Source organism: Neoarius graeffei, chromosome 1 (assembly GCF_027579695.1).
Source record: "Neoarius graeffei isolate fNeoGra1 chromosome 1, fNeoGra1.pri, whole genome shotgun sequence".
Classification (NCBI taxonomy): Eukaryota; Metazoa; Chordata; class Actinopteri; order Siluriformes; family Ariidae; genus Neoarius; species Neoarius graeffei.
Genome location: NC_083569.1, coordinates 85,809,527 through 85,829,710, shown reverse-complemented (window position 1 = coordinate 85,829,710; position 20,184 = coordinate 85,809,527). Strand labels below are relative to the sequence as shown.

The 20,184-nt window shown below is 43.9% G+C and overlaps 1 protein-coding gene across 2 annotated transcripts in view; it reads left to right on the top strand.

Moving 5' to 3' along the window:
• The first annotated feature begins 7,010 nt into the window (after window positions 1-7,010).
• Window positions 7,011-20,184, top strand: part of LOC132901463 (kinesin light chain 2-like) — a 35,932-nt gene continuing 22,758 nt past the window's right edge. For both annotated transcript variants that reach the window (XM_060943989.1, XM_060943913.1), the window contains exons 1-6: window positions 7,011-7,404; window positions 8,751-9,015; window positions 11,023-11,326; window positions 11,414-11,636; window positions 11,716-11,905; window positions 16,991-17,164. In XM_060943989.1, coding sequence (XP_060799972.1) covers window positions 8,788-9,015; window positions 11,023-11,326; window positions 11,414-11,636; window positions 11,716-11,905; window positions 16,991-17,164 — 1,119 coding nt within the window. In that variant the 5' untranslated portion in view covers window positions 7,011-7,404; window positions 8,751-8,787. The remainder of the gene's footprint in view (window positions 7,405-8,750; window positions 9,016-11,022; window positions 11,327-11,413; window positions 11,637-11,715; window positions 11,906-16,990; window positions 17,165-20,184) is intronic.

Sequence of the window (20,184 nt, the reverse complement as noted above, 5' to 3'; positions counted from 1 at the left end):
ATGGCCAAAAAGATCAATTTTTGTCTCATTTGACCAGAGAATGCTCTTCCATGTGTTTGGGGAGTCTGCCACATGCTCTTGGGCAAACTGCAGACGGGTTTTCTTCAGCAATGGCTTTTTTCTGGCCACTCTTCTATAAAGTCCCACTCTGTGGAGTGTACGGCTCTCCTATGGACAGATACTTCCATCTCTGCTGTGGATCTTTGCAGATCCTTCAGTGTTATCTTTGGTGTCTTTGTTGAATCTCTGATTAATGCCCTCCTTGCCCGGTCTGTGAGTTTTGGTGGGCGGGGCCTTCTCTTATTAGGTTTGTAGTGGTGCCATATTCTTTCCATTTTGCTATAATGGATTTAATGGTGCTCCCTGGGATATTCAAAGTTTGGGATATTTTTTATAACCCAACCCTGATCTATACTTCTCCACAACTTTGTCTCTGACCTGTTTGGAGGCGCCTTGGTTTTCATGCTGCTTTCTTAATAGTGTTGCAGAGTCAGGGTCCTTCCAGAACAGGGTGATTTTATACAGACATCATGTGACACTTTGATTGCACACAGGTGGATCTTAATCAACTAATTATGTGACTTAGGAAGTGAATTGGTTGGACCAGCTCTTATTTAGGGGTTTTATACGAAAGGGGGTGAATACTTATGCACACACCAGATTTCTGTTTTTTCATCTTATTGTGTCACAATAAAAAAAACAATCTGCACCTTTAAAGTGGTAGGCATGTTGTGTAAATCAAATGGTGCTAACCGTCCAAAAATCCATTTTAATTCCAGCTTGTAATGCGACAAAACAGGACAAACACCAAGGGGGATGAATACTTTTGCAAGGCACTATATGTCCCATAGCCTACAATAAATTCACAAAAAAACATGTCTTTTATTAGGAATATTTATTAAAAGGCTGGTGGTACTAATGTTAAGTGTCCATGTCAAAAACATAACACTCACAAACATAACACTCTCGTGCTTTATGGTAACAAATGGGCTTGTGTGCATTTCAAAAGCATAACCACGTTACACAAACATGTCTGTGACGGTTCTCAGTCATCCAAGTCAACGTAAACCATCAGTGCTAAAGAAGGCAACTGGACTCACTTGAAATCCTTGAAGACGTTTCACCGCTCATCCAACAGTTCCGTCTGACTAGTGGGGAGTTCCACGTATTTATCCTCTAGTGGACCAAAAGCAACCCTAAGGAGAGTCGTTGAGGTCACGTGAGGTTGTTGGCCCTCTCAGTCATCCTGTAGGTTGTTAGGGTCCCTGGAGGCCGAGCGTGAACAGTATTGGCAGCCTAGAGGGTCGTTAGGGTGATCTGTGGGTTGTTGACTCTCTCTGCCATCATACATGGCACAACATGAATACATAAATGTGATGCATCTCAAAAATAGAAGCTTTGATTCTGACACCATGGAACTACATGACGGGGAGCTTGGATTTGATTTGTTGTGCTGTTGGCACTTCTATGCATTTTTTTCCCCACTGCACGAGAAATCTGTATAAGCAAAGCGGACAATCCCAGGGGCGTCTCTCCAGGCGTTTCAGCACCATTAAGGTTAGTTTGTTCCTCAACATGACATATGAACAGGTGAATATGCATTCTCTTGCACAAAATTTGTATAAAAATTAATCCTTATCCTGTGCAGGGTCGCAGACAAGCTGGAGCCTGTTCCAGCTGACTATGGGCGAGAGGCGGGGTACACTCTGGACAAGTTGCTAGATCATCACAAGGCTTACACACAGAAATAAACAACCATTCACACCTATGGTCAATTTAGAGCTACCAATTAACCCAACCTACATGTCTTCGGACTGTGGGGGAAACCGGAGCACCCAGAAGAAACCGATGCAGACACAAGGAGAACATGCAAGCTCCACACAGAAGGGCCTCCTCGGCCACTGGGCTCGAACCCAGAACCTTCTTGCTGTGAGGTGACAGTACAAACTGATTTATCTTTGTGTTTTACATGGACAGGTTACCAATCTATCACAGAGTTAACACATGAACAATTATTCACACTCACATTCACAACTAGGGTGGCACAGTGGTATAGTGGTTAGCACGGTTGCCTCACAGCAAGAAGGTTCTGGGTTTGAACCCAGCGGCCGGCTGGCGAGGGCCTTTCTGTGTGGAGTTTGCATGTCCTCCCCATGTCTGCGTGGGTTTCCTCCGGGTGTTCCGGTTTCGCCCACAGGCCAAAGACATGCAGTTAGGTTAACTGGTGACTCTAAATTGACCGTAGGTGTGAATGTGAGTGTGAATGGTTGTCTGTGTCTATGTGTCAGCCCTGTGATGACCTGGCGACTTGTCCAGGGTGTACCCCGCCTTTCGCCCGTAGTCAGCTGGGATAAGCTCCAGCTTGCCTGCGACCCTGTAGAAGGATAAAGCGGCTTGAGATAATGAGATGAGATGAGACATTCACAACTAGGGTGGCACAGTGGTATAGTGGTTAGCACGGTTGCCTCACAGCAAGAAGGTTCTGGGTTTGAACCCAGCGGCCGGCTGGCGAGGGCCTTTCTGTGTGGAGTTTGCATGTCCTCCCCATGTCTGCGTGGGTTTCCTCCGGGTGTTCCGGTTTCGCCCACAGGCCAAAGACATGCAGTTAGGTTAACGTGGGGTGGCCTTGGGCTGAAGTTCCCTTGAGCAAGGTACCGAACCCCTGACTGGTCCCCGGGCGCTCTAGTGTGGCTGCCCACTGCTCTGGGTGTGTGTGTGTGTGTGTGTGTGTGTGTTCACTGCTTCAGATGGGTTAAATGCAGAGGATGAATTTCACTGTGCTTGAAGTGTGCATATGACAAATAAAGGTTTCTTCTTCTTCAGACCACTCCACCACAGTCCAAAGATGTGGATTCGGTCAACAGGCCCATAATTGTGAATGTCCATCCATCTATCATCTGTAGCTGCTTATCCTGTTCTGTAGGGTCCAATTAACCTAACCTGCATTATCCTGTCCTACAGGGTCGCAGACAAGCTGGAGCCTATCCCAGCTGACTATGGGCAAGAGGTGGGGTACACCCTGGACAAGTCGCCAGGTCATCACAGGGCTGACACACAGAAAGACACAACCATTCACACTCACATTCACACCTACGGTCAATTTGGAGCCACCAATTAGCCTAACCTGCATGTCTTTGGACTGTGGGAAACCGGAGCACCCGGAGGAAACCCACACAGACACGGGGAGAACATGCAAACTCCGCACAGAAAGGCCCTCGCCGACCGCTGGGCTCGAACCCGGACCTTCTTGCTGTGAGGCGACCGTGCTAACCACTACACCACTGTGCCACCCTAGTTGTGAACGTGAGTGTGAATAATTGTTCATGTGTTAACTCTGTGATAGATTGGTAACCTGTCCATGTAAAACACAAAGCTAAATCTACCATATTTTACTTTTACACACATCCATCCATTATCTGTAGCCGCTTTATCCTGTTCTACAGGGTCGCAGGCAAGCTGGAGCCTATCCCAGCTGACTACGGGCGAAAGGTGGGGTACACCCTGGACAAGTCGCCAGGTTATCACAGGGCTGACACATAGAGACAAACAACCATTCACACTCACATTCACACCTACGGTCAATTTAGAGTCACCAATTATCCTAACCTGCATGTCTCTGGAGTGTGGGGGAAACCCACACAGACACGGGGAGAACATGCAAACTCCACACAGAAAGGTCCTCGCCAGCCGGCCGCTAGGCTCGAACCCAGAACCTTTTTGCTGTGAGGCGACAGTGCTAACCACAGCACCACTGTACCACCCTAGTTGTGAATGTCTCATCTCATTATCTCTAGCTGCTTTATCCTGTTCTACAGGGTCATGGGCAAGCTGAAGCCTATCCCAGCTGACTACGGGCGAAAGCCACCAATAGAGATCTTGCAGTCACGTGACCGGAAAGTACACAGCCGCCATCTTGTCGGTAAAAAAACACAGCTGAATACTGCTGCACTCGTGTACAGAATGGATCAATTTCAACCGACGGACTACATGGCTCATTTTTCTAATGAACAGATAATTAGATACATGTCTAAAATAAACGATCTACAGATTAGTGACCCTTATCGCTTACCGGACGTAGTTTTCACGACCGTGTCAGTGGATATGGAACTGCCAGAGGTGGAATACCCAGACGTGTATAATTACCTCATTAACTTTCCCTCGCTGTTCAGTGGTGAAGCACTGCGTGCTTATAAATCTCTGGACAGTTATCTTTACAGAAATTCAGGATTTGTCAGCGACTCAGATGTGGCATCTTGTAAACAAGAAAATAACAATCCTCACTGGACGGGTAAGTCACTTAAGTATTGAGTATAGCACTGACCAGCCGATTATAGAATAGAGTAAGGTAATTCCAGCTGTAATTCCAAATCGTCCGTCTTGTTTACCATGGATCTGGCGTTGGAGAGATAGAGGCTTAGCAGTGGAGGTTTGAGTGGCTGTTTTCTGAGCTTAGTCAACAGGCCGGCTCTGCAGCCTTGCTTTTGCTTTGGCTCCCGGCGCCGCCTCCTTCGCTTTGCTTCCGATAACAATCCACGGAGACCCCGCTGGTCTCGCTATCTCGTCTGGAATGTTGTGCATGCGATGGAAATCGCTACAAACCGTCATTTTCTGTTTGAAACCAATGTCCAGTAAGTCCATACGGTTATAGTGGATATTGAAGTCCGATACAGACGAACAACACGCAAAAATACACACAAAAAACATAAAAACCGTGCACAGGTAGGGAGAGCTTGTAGCCGCAGCCGTTGTAGTAGAATTGTATATAGTAGGGTTTTCCAGAAGAAAAGGTAGAAGTAAAAGCAGAAGTAGAAGTACATACATGTCAACCTTTGGTCAATCAAACCTGTATAACCAACCTCCAAAATCCGTATTTCCCTTATAAAATCCGTATAAGATGCAAATTAAAATAATTTACCTAAAATTTGAATGATAATTAACAATGATATATCCCAGTTACTTTTTATTCAATATTAATAACAATAACCCTTCAGAATGAATACAAAGCTCCAATGTTTGACAAAAACACAAAGTGTTATCAGCGTAGTTACGAAGGAAATACTTCGTTGTTTGGAGACAGGTTTCACCAAGCGGCTATTATGCGCGAGACTTCATATTAGCCACAAAGTCAGGAAAATCTGTTCGTAAAATGACGTTACAATGACCAAATACAATGAAAAGTATTTTTCCAGTCTCACCTGTGAAAGGTAATCCCATGTGATCTCGTTTGGACAGTAAACCTGTTGGTACAGTTAAACGCAGCACATGAATGAGGCATCTTCATTCTCAGAATCTCCACTTTGCCACATCCAATTTGGCGGTGAGGATGACGTATGATTCTACGCAGAAGGCGGCGTCTATGTTCATGTCTATGAATTCCGGGTTGGCGGGATTCTCGCAATGCGGTGTGCGCATGATCAAAAGTGGAACGAAGTCTCGCTACCACAAGATAACGCGCGATTTCATAAGACTCTTTACTGGCTGTCGTGGGAATTGATTATAGCTCTAGATAAATATTGAAGTTTTTTTTAAAGCGCGTCTCCCTCCCGTTGAAACTTTCTGTGTTGAAAAAGACTCATATATTGATGCCATTAAACGAATAAATACCTTCAAATGGTGTATATATATTCCAAAATAAAGAAAATGAAATAGTTTTTGGACCCCCCCAAAAAAGGCGCAGTGATAGGCCTACGTGCGAGGAAAAAGGCAAGAGTGGCATATAAAGCGGCAAGATATCGTATAGACATTGGACCGGTTTTCGGAAGAGTGGATACGGTGAAAGGAGGAGATGGGGATGAAAACCCATGCGGATTTCGTAGCCTTTCTACTGAACAGGTACATTTTGAAGTTGAAGTTTCGTTTATATGCTCTCGAACACGAGTGTCGTTCTTTTTGTTTATCGGCAGATAGTGACCTGGATCTTTACTAGGTCGGAAATGAGTGATTCGGCGCTATAGTACTACGCGGGCAAAAAGTAATCCCTTTATTCGAAAATTATTTTTTATTTCTAGTCGTTTATTTACGCTCACATTATGATCATTTTCATACAAAAGAAAATACACGAAGTTTCAACGGGCGGGAGACTCGCTTTAAAGAATCCGTATAACTTTATTTATACGCCCGTATACTACGTTTATTGAATCAAATCCGTATAAAATACGGACATTCCGTATAGGTTGACATGTATGGAAGTAGAAGGCGGAAATATGGCGTTTGACCGACAAGATGGCGTCTGTCACAATCTGGATCGGCTGTGACGTCACATGCAAGTGCTCCATTAGCCTAACCTGCATGTCTTTGGACTGTGGGGGAAACCGGAGCACCCGGAGGAAACCCACGCGGACATGGGGAGAACATGCAAACTCTACACAGAAAGGCCCTCGCCGGCCGGCCACAGGGCTCGAACCCGGACCTTCTTGCTGTGAGGCGACAGCGCTAACCACTGTCTTTTACTTTTTTTAAAAAAAAAAGTCTTTTACACAGGGCGGCACGGTGGTGTAGTGGTTAGCGCTGTCGCCTCACAGCAAGAAGGTCCAGGTTTGAGCCCCGTGGCCGGCAAGGGCCTTTCTGTGCGGAGTTTGCATGTTCTCCCCGTGTCCGCGTGGGTTTCCTCCGGGTGCTCCGGTTTCCCCCACAGTCCAAAGACATGCAGGTTAGGTTAACTGGTGACTCTAAATTGACCGTAGGTGTGAATGTGAGTGTGAATGGTTGTCTGTGTGTCAGCCCTGTGATGACCTGGCGACTTGTCCAGGGTGTACCCCGCCTTTCGCCCGTAGTCAGCTGGGATAGGCTCCAGCTTGCCTGCGACCCTGTAGAACAGGATAAAGCAGCTACAGATAATGAGATGAGATGAATGAGTCTTTTACACACACAGACTGAAATAACCGTCACCAGAAGATGGTGTGGGTGGGAAATAGGAGTAGAGGAGGGGGCTGTGACGTCACGCCGCAGTGGATTCTGGGAGCCGCTTGGCACAAACAGCCATTTTCATTTTGCGGCTGTCAGTCAGTGAAAGTGTTCCTGAGAAGCTCCTGGGCTGAATTCGCTTCGTGTTGTTGATTTTTTTTTTTTTAATTATAATTATGATAAATGATGGCCTCAGGGAACAGTGCTGTTGTTGTTAGGGATGAAACTTCACCCTTCATGTGCTGAGAAAAACAAACCAATAAACAAACCAGAGAGAAGGCTGCTGCGCGCGCGCGCCCGGTGTGTCAGTGTGTTAGCCGGCGGCTTGTTTGTTTGTTTGTTTGTGTGGAGGATGCTGCTGCTGCTTTAGCTGGAGAGCACTGCTTTCTCTTTCAGCAGGATTTAATCGAAACGGATATTTTTTGCCACGTATTTAAAATATAATAAACTTAAGTATAAACTCATCCTCGGAAAAAAACCTCTTATCTGCGAGCTGAGAAGGTAAATAAAGTGCTCAGTGACTGAGGTGCTAATATGCTAACTGCTAGCTGGAGCATCTGATTAATGATGCTGATGATGCTGGTGATGTATGATCTCTAAACGCTAGCTTTTCGGCTAAAAACATTAGCTAATTTGGAAGACAGTCGACATTTAAAGGAAGAAATATATATATATATATATATATATATATATATATATATATATATATATATATAAAATGATATTTTGCTTGTATTGCACTGAAGTACAGGTCTGTACTCGACTATAATAAAGTAGACCTAAAGGTTATGCTAAATCTGTCATGCGCAGTTCGGATCTTTAACACGATCAAGTCTTATCTTGAGCATGAGATCACTCTGACGCCCTCAAGGCTATTGATTGATTGATTGATTGATTTATAAATAAATCAGCACTGATGCTGAATGCCTCTGTTTTGTTTCTGATGCACCACGGTCACCTTCATGGCTCCCATGAGGCGTAATCTTTATTTCATCTCATATTTCCCCTAACTGTGACTCCGCTCTGGTTATATTCGAGCTTTAAACGCAGATGGGGATGGGATGGATAAAGCAGAGTTTGATTGCGGTTCAGCATCTTGCTGCATTGCAGGGTGTGGGGATGGAGGATGGAGGCGGGATGGAGACACCTAGCGGCCGCAGTGAGAAGTGCAGCTCACAAGGAAGTGTTCATTTTGCTCACAAATTTTGTGCTCACTCAGGATCTTGGTGGTGTTGAGTTCGTTTGCACGTTTGCTTCACCACTCACACCAACACAATACTTGCACGCAGGCATTTTACGCATTGTGCTGCCTCAGCTCATCCATATAGCCAGAGCAGAGAGTCGAGAGCTGACCGTGTACCCGGTAATGGCAACATGGAGCTCTTAGTGATCATAGATCTGTATCTCTTAAATGTTTTTTCGTCCACCAAATACAGATGTTGCTCCGGAATTGCAGTAATCACTCACGGAGGAGCCTGATGACCATATGACGGCGCCCTTAATGGATTCCGAACGTCCACTGTTTGCGTTTTGCTGTGCTGGATTCCGCTTTCCTGTTTTTTAACCCCCTCCTTACCCGGAATTTCATTATGCTTTAATAACATGATATTCATTTTGAAAGGCTGTTCCTTAGAGGACACAGAATCTAATTGTCAGAGCTGTGCTGGGAGATTTGATATGGCCGTCACTGGAATAAATAAATCAAGATTTGCTCAGGTTATTTGGAAAATGCTTAAAGCTTATGCTGATAAAATCAAACAGGAAGTCTTTTTCTGTTTCGCTATTAAGCTGCGTTCAGGAGATCTCGATATACATCTTCATCCTGTCTCTTTCTCTTGCCCTTCCAGCGGCTGTTTGTGATCGTGAGCGGAGCGTTCTCAGGCGATGTCCACTATGGTGTACCCGAGGGAGGAGTCTCTGGAGCGGCTGAGTCAGGATGAGATTGTTCTGAACACAAAGGCGGTGATGCAGGGGCTGGAGACGCTGCGGGGAGAGCACGCTCAGCTCCTTAACTCCCTGCTGGACTGCACTCCACCTCCTGCTGCGCAGGAGAAATCTGGTCTGCTCCGCAAGAGCCTGGAGGCCATTGAGCTGGGCCTGGGGGAGGCGCAGGTAATCCCACTGGGATTTGAGCCATCTTGCACATACACACACACTCTCTCTCTCTCTCTCTCTCTCTCTCAGGGAATAATTTGTTTGGGGAGAAAATGAAGAGCAGTAATTGCCATACAAGATGAAAATTGAGTAGCAGCTGGTGAAGACTGTATAGCGCCGTTATTGTCCGTCAACCTGTGTGACTCAGTTGTGCCTTTTGAATAGAGAATAAATGAAGAGGGAACTGAACATTAACCGTTTATTGAATTTATAATCACCCTTGTAATAAGTTACTACATGACTACAGCTACAACTGGAACTTGGTGATTCTGTTAGTGTTTGTAATTATTGTACCATCCACTATTAGATAAAATTAAAATAAAATCTTATATTTTTTGAAAGTCTAGAACAATATATTTTATTTTACAAATAATAACACTTCACATATTGTTTTAACAAGAATAAGCATCATTGTATAAATGATCTAGTTACAGAGCTGTCTGCACTCTGTCCATGGGGTTGATAATACATGGAGGGGTGGGGAGACCATCCAGCCCACAGTTCAGGTCGGAGCCCTTTGAGAGTAAATGCTTTGGATGTAGGGAAAAAGTCTTTACATAAAGGTTTTCTTGCTTTTTTTTTTTTTTTTAAACCGTTCTTCCGTGTCGGGACTCTTTGGCGAAAAAGATGTATTCCAACATGTTGCTAATGCTAGGCCACTAATCTGCACTGTCACTCCAGTCGTTTCAAGGAATTTTGCACGGATCATAACGGCTCCTAGACTCTAATTTCTGCGTATATCTATCCTTCGCTTCTTTCTGACTAAGATTATCCGAGTAATCCAGTTGGAAAGCTTTTTTTATCTGTAGTTTTCTTCAGACAACAGCAGCAGACGCCTGACATCTTCGCTTGGCTTCTGTCTGTGAACAAAGTTCGCTTGTCCCCCAGGCATAGGATAGCGACGGTTGCTAATGTAAATGTGACGTCAGTGCAAGCGGTCTGTTATGCCCGCGGTCATACGGTACTGTGCACGCATCTCAGATTTGCAGCCAATCAGAATTCAAGAATTCTTACAGCCCACCACACAAGTCATGAGCTCTCATACGAGTGCTTGTGCGCTGGCTGTTGATCCGACCGCAGTGAACATGATCTCTTGCCCAAATTGCAGTTTATGAGGGACGAAGGTGCCAAGAATTTGCATCGCAGTTTTGTGCTACGCGTTGTTCACTTTGCGTCGCGGTTTTGTGCAACGCGTTGTTCACTTTGCGTCGCAGTTGGGGGAGTTTGGGTAGCAAATTGCGATGCGATACCAAACAAATTATTCCCTGCTCTGTTTCTCTTTCCCTCTTCCTCTCTCTCTCCCTCTTCATCTCCCCCTCTCTCCCTCTTCCTCTCCCCCTCTCTCCCTCTTCCTCTCCCCCTCTCCCCCTCTCCCCCTCTCTCCCTCTCCCCCTCTCTCCCTCTTCCTCTCCCCCTCTCTTCCTCTTCCTCTCCCTCTCTCCCTCTTCCTCTCTCTCTCTGTCCCTCTTCCTTTCCCTCTTCCTCTCTCTCCCTCTTCCTCTCTCTCTCCCTCTCTCTCTCCCTCTTCCTTCCCCTCCCTCTTCCTCTCTCTTCCTTTCCCTCTTCCTCTCCCTCTTCCTCTCTCTCCCTCTTCCTTCCTCTCTCCCTCTCTCTCTCCCTCTTCCTCCCCCTCTTCCTCTCGCTCTCCCTCTTCCTCTCTCTCCCTCTTCCTCCCCCTCTTCCTTTCTCTCCCCTCTTCCTTTCTCTCTCTCCCTCTTCCTTTCTCTCTCCCTCTCTCTCTCACATATACTCACATTGGGAAGAGGAGCACTCACTCATGGACACTGGACAGCAGTTGTCATAATTTAATTTGCATGTTTTCCTTCTTGAAGGAACAGCTTCACTAAAATACTTCATCTTGATGCAGGTGCTTTTTATTTTATTTTATGAACATGCTTAACAGAGAATTTTATGAAGTGATTCTTAATATAAAGCGGTGAAGGTCAGCGCTTCTGTTCTCTGCAGGTGATCATCGCACTGTCTGGTCACCTGAGCGCCGTGGAGTCGGAGAAGCAGAAGCTGCGAGCTCAGGTGCGGCGCCTGTGCCAGGAGAACCAGTGGCTGCGGGACGAGCTGGCCAGCACCCAGCACAAGCTGCAGAAGAGCGAGCAGAATGTGGCGCAGCTCGAAGAGGAGAAGAAGCACCTCGAGTTCATGAACCAGATACGCAAGTTTGATGATGACACCACACCCTCAGAGGAGAAACCCGGGGAAAAAGAAAAGGACAGTCTGGATGATCTGTTCCCCAACGACGATGATCACGGACCAGGTGAGGCAGGGTGTGGGACTGAATAAAAACTTATCCGAATTAAACGTGAAAGATGAAGTCTTTTAACGAACTTGCCCATGTGCACAGTTCCAGCCCAGCGCAGCGGTGAGGTGGCAGCACAGCAGGGTGGATATGAGATCCCGGCTCGGCTCAGGACGCTGCACAACCTGGTGATCCAGTACGCCTCTCAGGGGAGGTACGAGGTGGCTGTTCCGCTCTGCAAACAAGCTCTGGAGGACCTGGAGAAGACCTCGGGCCACGACCACCCTGACGTCGCCACCATGCTCAACATCCTCGCTCTCGTCTACAGGTCAGGACAGTGTGCGTCATGTTGCATGTTTTGGCAAAATGCAGGAGCACGAAAGGATAACAGGCCTCACTCTGTGTAGGGATCAGAATAAGTACAAAGAAGCAGCTCACTTGCTGAATGATGCGCTGGCAATCCGTGAGAAGACCCTTGGGAAGGATCACCCCGCCGTGGCCGCCACCCTCAACAACCTGGCTGTCTTATATGGCAAGAGGGGCAAATACAAGGAAGCTGAGCCTCTGTGCAAGAGGGCGCTGGAGATCAGGGAGAAGGTATGGCATCACATGAGATCGTCTTCCCCCTCCTCCTTGTCCAGCACTGTTGCCAGGTCGGGGTCCATGTGGACCCTATTGATTCACATGTCACATCAATTGGAGCATAGTTTGACGCCTTCCTGCTGCAACCCTCCCATCTCTGGGCTTGGGAAACAACCATTCACACACCTTCACACCTATGGGCAATTTAGAGTAGCCGGTTAGCCTAACTGCATGTCTTTGGACTGTGGGCGAAACCAGAGCACCTGGAACCCTGAACGTTCTTGCTGTGAGGCGACAGTGTTAACCACTATTACACCACTGTGCCACCATGCCATCACATGCAGTGATGGATCATTTCTTTTCACCTTTTCATCTAGAGCAGGTCGTGGTCAGATAAAAATGTGATTCAAAGTTAATGTTAACATTCACGTGGCCCACGTTGCCATTTCGGGATGTGCCACAGTGACATTTGTCCAAAACCAAAGTTGAAGCCAAACTGCAAAAAAGCACAAAAACTGAAAACCCAAGTGACCAAGATCAAAAGTTATTTTAATTTGCTTAGTGTACAAATAAATTGTTTAAAATTTATTCAACTCTGTATTTAGATCAGCGAATGATCTAAATGTAATAGAGGAACTATACGATAAGCAATAAAATGTGGTATTTATTTATTTATTTATACGGAATGTAATAATTTGATTCACGATTCAATTTTCCCATAATGTTTTCGGGAAAAAAAAATTAAAGTTTTATTAGAAGAAAAAAAAGCAGCATTTATTTTCTGTTTTTTCTTCAACTTAAATATTCCTTTACTTGAAGTTTAATTTTCTTAATAACCAACAAATTATTTACCCACATTTGTAAAGGTTGGAATAAAAATATAATACCCTATTAACTAAAAATATTCCTTTTATTAAAAATGAAAAAATAACACGGGCTTTTTCTGAATAAACTTTTTAGGAACATTTATCTCCACCTCCATTTGCTTCTCTTTTCTTTAGCTGTCAGAAGTCTGTAAAAAGAGAGCTCTGATTTCTTGTTAAAGCTAGACGGCCTTTTGATTTCATAAAATGGGTGAAATTTAGCCCCTTCTGAAATTTCATTGTGATATGTTTATTTCTGTAATGTCTAAAAATAAATAAATAAACAAACCCGGGCCATTCTGTGGCTGGGAAGTTATTTAATTTGAGGCGATTCCTGAGCAAATAATGTGCATGAAATCACTCGCTTCAGGCAGTCAGAGGAAGTCCGTGTGCGCGCGCATGCACAGGTTTACCTCCTCCTTCTTTTGGGTTTTATGGCAGCTGGCATCCACGGTGTTGCATTACTGCCATCTACAGGTTTACCTTTGACCGTGCACTGACTGTTCCATCATTCTGTCACTAAACGAACAGCTGATCACACCGAGGTGCTCGCTGAGCGCCAATATTTATTAGTTTGGTCCTGCGTTTCCTTTCCTTCGTATAGAACATAACGTCTTTTCTTCTCGTTTTCCGTTACTGTAGTTGGTCTTTCACGTTTCATTCGCACACTCGCGTCCTCCATTTTTCTCTCCTCTTTCAAATTTGTATCCCACAATGCCTTGCGCGAACGGGGAAAGCCCACCACATGATGCATGACGTAGTGTCTTGATTTGGGTCATGGTGAAGCAGGAAAAAATAGCGGACGATGTAGGGTCATGTGGCCTTAAATTCCTTATTTGTTCTATTTAAAATAATAATAAAATTGGAAGTCTGTGATTTCGAATTCAGTAGCTTTCAGTCCAGTAAACAAAAATAATTGGGTGTCCCGGGAAAATTCTTTTTATGACCTGAACCTGAAAAATCTGAAAGGCCGTCTACCGTTAAATCTACTTGTACAGTCAGTCACACAACAGCTCTTGGACATTTTAGATTTTTTTTGGGTGTGCGTGTGGCATCGGTGCTGTGTTACTTCTGCCTAGGGTGAAGTCATGTGTATTCCAGCTATTGTACATTATTTCTGTCTAAACAACACAATTACAGCTAAGAAAAAGTAAGAGATTACTCGGCTTGATAATCTTGATTCATTATTTGTTTCATTGATTCGAAACGTCATAACTTTTTATCACGATTTATTATCACATGATGTATTGTTACATGTTTATTCCTTTTATAACAAGGTAATGCAGCAAACATGAAGTTATATGTACATGTACAGCAGGGCGGCGTTAACCCTTGCCGAGGCCCTGGGCAGACACACCCCTGAGGCCCCACCCCCGCCTGTTGTCAGTGGCACAATTAGAAATACTATTGAACGATAAAACTTTATATCCATCAACACCTATTTAATCGAGAAAAAGCAATGGTGAAATAGGCAATTGCATGGTGAAAAAATCCATCAGACATCACGGTTAACAATTCTGGTTAACTAAAGTTTAGCCTCAAGAAGCCTTTGAATGAGTGAGTCAATGAACAACATGTCAAGAACATAACCTAGGCCTACAACAGTTTCTTTAGTATTCAGAACAAGAACATTCATTTGGTATATAACCGTTCGTTTTCATTTTGGAACCCAGGCGACTTTTAACTTGTGAAAACAAAGAGCGATAACAAAGAAAGAAAAATATCTTGCTTCTCAGAAATAAATCTCAAAATGTTAGGCTATGTGAAACATTTCATCCTTTCACAGACATAATGTCCCAAACAGCAGTGGCACACAGATTTCATCCTTTCACAGACATAATGTCCCAAACAGCAGTGGCACACAGCTTTGCGCATTCAGTTTGACAGCCATGGGCCAACTTACAAGGGCACTTTCCTACTTTTCTGGAAAGCGAAGTCATTAATTACATCATTGAACTCAAGCTGGCATAGTGTGTGAAGACATGGTGGACAGTGATCATATTGACAATGACGGGTGATTTATGCGACAGGACAAGGTGGGCTTCCTTACGGGTGGCGAAATGCATCAAAAATGTTATCAATATGATCAAAACTTCTGAAAATATCGTTTCATATTTTCCGATCTCACTACCTCCGAGGCCCCCTAGTGGCCGAGGCCCTGAGCAGCTGCCCATGAAGCCCATTAGGATAACGCGTCCTTGATGTACAGTACAGATCAGATATTGCTGGAAAGAGTGAAATACAGACTCCTTCTTTCCCGATATCCATCTTTTCCTTCTTCCTGGAAACATTCAGAGTACCGCAAGACTGGGTGTGGTGCCGAGTCGTACTAGAATTAAAGCTCTGAAGTGGATTGTCAACTCTGAATTGCCCCGAGGTGTGAATGCATTTGTATGGCGCGCTGCAATGGACTGGCGTTCTGTTTATTTATGGCGTGTATTCTCACCTTGTGTCTGGTATTCTTGGGATTGGATCCAGATCCAACATGACCCTGATGAGGTTGAAGTGCTTAGTGAAGATGAATGAAATGTTTCCACTGGTTCAGGAAGACAAAGGCAACCATTTCATTCCAGTGTAAATGATTTAGAAAGTGCAAACTAGTGTATATTAAAGCTCATAGGCAACGGTTTTCAATTTATGCACATTTGAAACTTTATGTTAAACCCTCTGTAATTTTCTTCTGGTCCTAAGAAGTATTGTTAATAAGTAATAATTAAAATAAGTTGGCGCGGATCGCGGCAAATTTCTGCTCGGCGATTTTCGTGACCACTCGGTGTGTGACATCATTCAAGGCAAAGAAATCGCTTGAGTTGAGTCCACTTCTGTTTATTTGCATTGCCATTCAGCTTGAGTGCAGACATGCGTTCGGGAATTTTCAAAGAAAGCCCATGCCTTATTGTTGTGCAGTGAACTGTAACAACAGGACCGGTTCAGGAAGAAGTTTTTACCTTTTTCCGAGAGAGGAGAAGAGGCAGATTGAGTGGATTGTGCGCATGAAGCAAGAGGGTTGGCAGCCGGGTAAATATGCCACTCTGTGCTCTGATCACTTCGATGACTATTCATTTTTGAAGAATCCCCATCTGTTGGAGAGTTGAGGTGTCCATGTCGGACAGAGAATGCTCAAACCTGACGCTGTTCCGACAAAATTCAAACACAAAATCAAGCAGTCAAAGAAGAAACAGACCAGCAACGCTCAAGCAAAAAGGAGACGTAAAACATTTTTACCTTTGCTTGCAATTGACAAGTCAAGAATCCTGAGGGATCCTGTACAATCATTGTGGAAATGAGACAAAAGGATATTTCCTCACTTAGAGTCGGCTATAAATAGTATAATGGCGCGGATGGCAGGCTAATGTGGCCTACCGGCACACTGTCCAGTAATCATTCACTATATCCACTAGGGAGGGCGGTTTAATTATTCTTCAAAAGGGCTCTTATTTAGTATTACGGCGAAAGTAGGAATTTATCATAACTACCAGGATAAATCGTTTGGGCGCGAGTCTTGTTGAGGTCCAGGGTCACTGTGATCAGAGTCGGCCAAGTCGCTGTCCGATTCCGAGGCTGCACGGTCAAACCAGTGAGCCACATTCACCGATTGCTTCGCAACGGCCATAGGTTCATACATGTATGGTTTCACCTCTCGATATTCAATTTGTAGAGGCCCTACTTCAAAATCGCTATCACTTGCAGACATTTTACACAACCTCTCACGACCAAAATCTGTACACGAGTGCTCGGTTCGCAAGTAAACACAGAGCTGCTCCCAGTCTGTTTGCCTTGAATGACGTCACGACGACAGCCCCCTGGCGGTAAAAGTGCACGTAAGTGAGATGTAAACAAACCTTCGGAACTTGCGCAAACCAGTATACTTTAACCGTTTTATTCAATTGTAGGGTGCAAATTAGTCACCAGGAAGACTGAATTCGCTTTTTGGGTCGTTCTTCTAGAAAATAAAGTTGATTATTCTACATTCCACCTCTGACCCTTGCCTATGACCTTTAACCTCCTAGGGCCTAGCGGTCACATACGTGGACAGCACTTTTTAGAAATTCAGAACAAGAATCCACATATGTGGACATACTTTTTCTCAAAAAGTACATCTTGTCAAAGATGATGCTTAGTTTTTATTCTAATCAGGTTCTAATAAGCCTAAATAGCAAAAAGAAATAAAAAATGCATTTAAAAAAAACAGCTTGGGTCTTAGGAGGTTAATGTGTCCTTGTTGTTTTTGTGACAGGTTTTGGGGAAGTACCACCCTGATGTGGCTAAGCAGCTGAATAATCTGGCACTGCTGTGTCAGAACCAGGGAAAGTACGAGGAGGTGGTGTACTACTACAGCCGTGCACTGGAGATCTACGAGGGCAAGCTGGGGGCTGATGACCCCAATGTGGCCAAGACCAAAAACAACCTAGTGAGACCACATGATCTTTCTAGGCCAATTGTAATATTTTCCAGCCCATCCATATCATAACATATAAGCAAATCATTCTCTCACTATCTGTCTAGACATATGCACAGGTGTATATACACAGATTTGGTCAGATGTTTACATACAGTGACATGAATGTCATCTTGGATATGAATGTCATGGCAATATTTGGGCTTTCAGTAATTTCTTTGAACTGTTCTTTTTCTGTGGCAGAATGATTGTACAGCATACAGCTTTAATTAAACAAAAAACACTAACATTTGGTGCCCAAGTTTTAATCTTCTTTAGGTTTTCTGAAATCAACACAGGGTCAAAAATTTACACACGCTCACTTAGATTATTAATTCAGAGGTGCTGAAACTTCCAAAATGTCTCTTATCTTGCCAAGACCGAGGTCTCTTAAGTGATCATGATTGACTACAGCTGGTTTCTCTGTGCTTTCATAAAAAGGGTTTGTTTACAGCACTCATTGGATTGACCAACACACAGTAAAATGTGAAAGTCCAAGGAGCTCAGTGCAGATCTGAGAGAGAGGATCGCAGATATACACAACTCCAGAATGTCTCTTGGAGCCATTTCTAAACAACTGCAAATTCCAAGATCAGTTCAAACAATTGTATCCAAGTTATTGTGAGCTGTAGTCACTTTGCCAAGCCACTTTACTTCAAGAAAACCCAAACCGTCACCCTCAGCTGAAAGGAAATTGGTTTGGATGGTCAGGAACAACCTGGGAACCACCATGGCACAGCCCTGCCATGAACTGGAAGCTGATGGATCACTGTCTACAGTTCAGATCCCCATGGACTAAGAGGCTGCTATCCAAGAAATAACCCCCTGCTCCAAAATTGCCACCTTCAAGCTTAACTAAAGTTTGAAGCTGACCACACGGACAAATCAAAAGCCTTCTGGAGGAAAGCTGTATGGTCAGATGAGACAAAGATTGAGTTGTTTGGCCGCAGTGACCACCATGTACAGAGGGACACTGTACCAGCTGCTGGTGGTGGTAGGATTATCATGCTCTGGGGCTGTTTTGCTGCCAGTAGAACTGGTTCATTACACAAAGTGGATGGAATAATGAAAAAGGAGGACCATCTCAGAATTCTTCAGCATAAACCATCAGAAACTTGAACACGACTTGGGAGTTACAACAGGACAATGAACCCAAACACACATCAGAGCTGGTTGTGGAGGATAAAGCAGGCTAACATTAAGCTTAAAACAAGTCCTGACTTCAACCCTATGGAAAATATGTGGACTGTGCTTATAAGTCGAGTCCATGCCAAGAAAAAAACAAAATTAATTGAACTCTACCATGAAGAGTTGTAAAATATCCAACCAGAATTCTGCCAGAAGCTTGTTCATGGTAAACAAAGAACGTTTGGTCAAGGTGAATCTTGCGAAGAGATGTTTTACCCAAATATTAGGTGTGCTGTATGTATAATTTTAACCCTGTGTTGATTTCAGAAAACCCAAAGAAAATTAAAACTTGTGCACCAAATTCTAATGGGTTTTGTTTTTAATTAAAGCTGTATGCTGTACGTTCTGCCACAGAAAAGGAACAGTTCAAAGAAATGACTGAAAGCCCAAATATTGCCCTGACATTCATGTCACTGTATGTAAACTTCTGACCACAACTGTATATCTCAGAGTTGACTGCTCTAAGACAACAAGGGAAACCCAGCTTCCTGTAAAATGTCATGAGAAAGTTTGTCTGCTAAATATGCATTTACACAACTTTTAACTCTTATTCCAAGTCAGTATTTTGTGCTAGAAAGCGCTCAGCTTTACAGCTAGCTTGTTCAGCAGTTATTTCTCACTGGTCGTCAAAATCTGATTACATGATTTATTTCTTTTTCCCCCTCCGTATAGAAGCCTGTGGAAGCATGACCCATTAATGCTCAGCATCTCTGGGGTTTAATGCTACTACAGGATACGTTTTGATCTTAGTGCGGCAAAGGAAGACATTTATTGGACAACATGCTTTTAAAATGTAATTTCCAGACACCCAGCTTCACTGGGGGTCTATGAACGGTTGGCGATAGTAAGGCAAGACTGGACACTGGGCTTCTGTATGATGATTGGAGGAACTGTCAAATCTTTCTTGGTCATGTGACCTGACAGCGTTTACTGTAAATGAAATTGTAAATATAGTTTGTTACTTGCTTTCGTTTCGGTTCAGTAAAGGCTGTTTTATTTTAAGCTAGGAAATATAGCCAGCCAGCTAGCTAGCTGTTAGCTGTGCGAAATGGCAAACGTTGCTAATGATGTCGACCTGATTTTGGAGAAGACCCGATTTTGATACTCTTCCTTATGAGGAGAGGCTCAAAATTAGACAACAGAGCAGATTGATGTAATTCAAAAGTCAGGGTGACACAATCGTTCATTTCAGCTGTCTTGGTCTGACAAAGTAAGCTGGTTAACTGGGAGGGCTTTAACCAAGAGAATGTACTATAGGCCTTGCCTCTTAACGAGACCATCCCAGGGATTGATTACTTGGTTAAAATTGGGTTTTGGAGATTTGAACAACTTTGACAGGGCATACAAACAGCATGAGAAAAGCAAAGAACACTTAAATTCACATGCACGCTTAAGTTTACTTGACCAAGTCGGAGTAAAATGTGGCAGAATGCACACATAACAAATTGACTGATCACAAATAATAAATAATTGAAAAATTTTCTTACGTAGACCTAAAACTGAGCTTCCTCTATTTCAAAGACCACCAGCTACCACTGATATACGCATCTACACACACATTCACACTCGCATGTTTTTATATTTTATATATGTATATGTAATATGAGTGTGTCTATTTATTCAGCATTTCTATTACGTATATCCCCCCCCCAATTCCTATTACACACACTTTAAAGTGCATATCATAGGTAAATTCAGGAGCAAGATCAATATAATTCTCCTATTTTATATTAAACGTTGGTCAAATATCTGTAACATTCTGCATTCTCTGCAATTTTTTTTTTTTACCTTGCACAATACCAGAA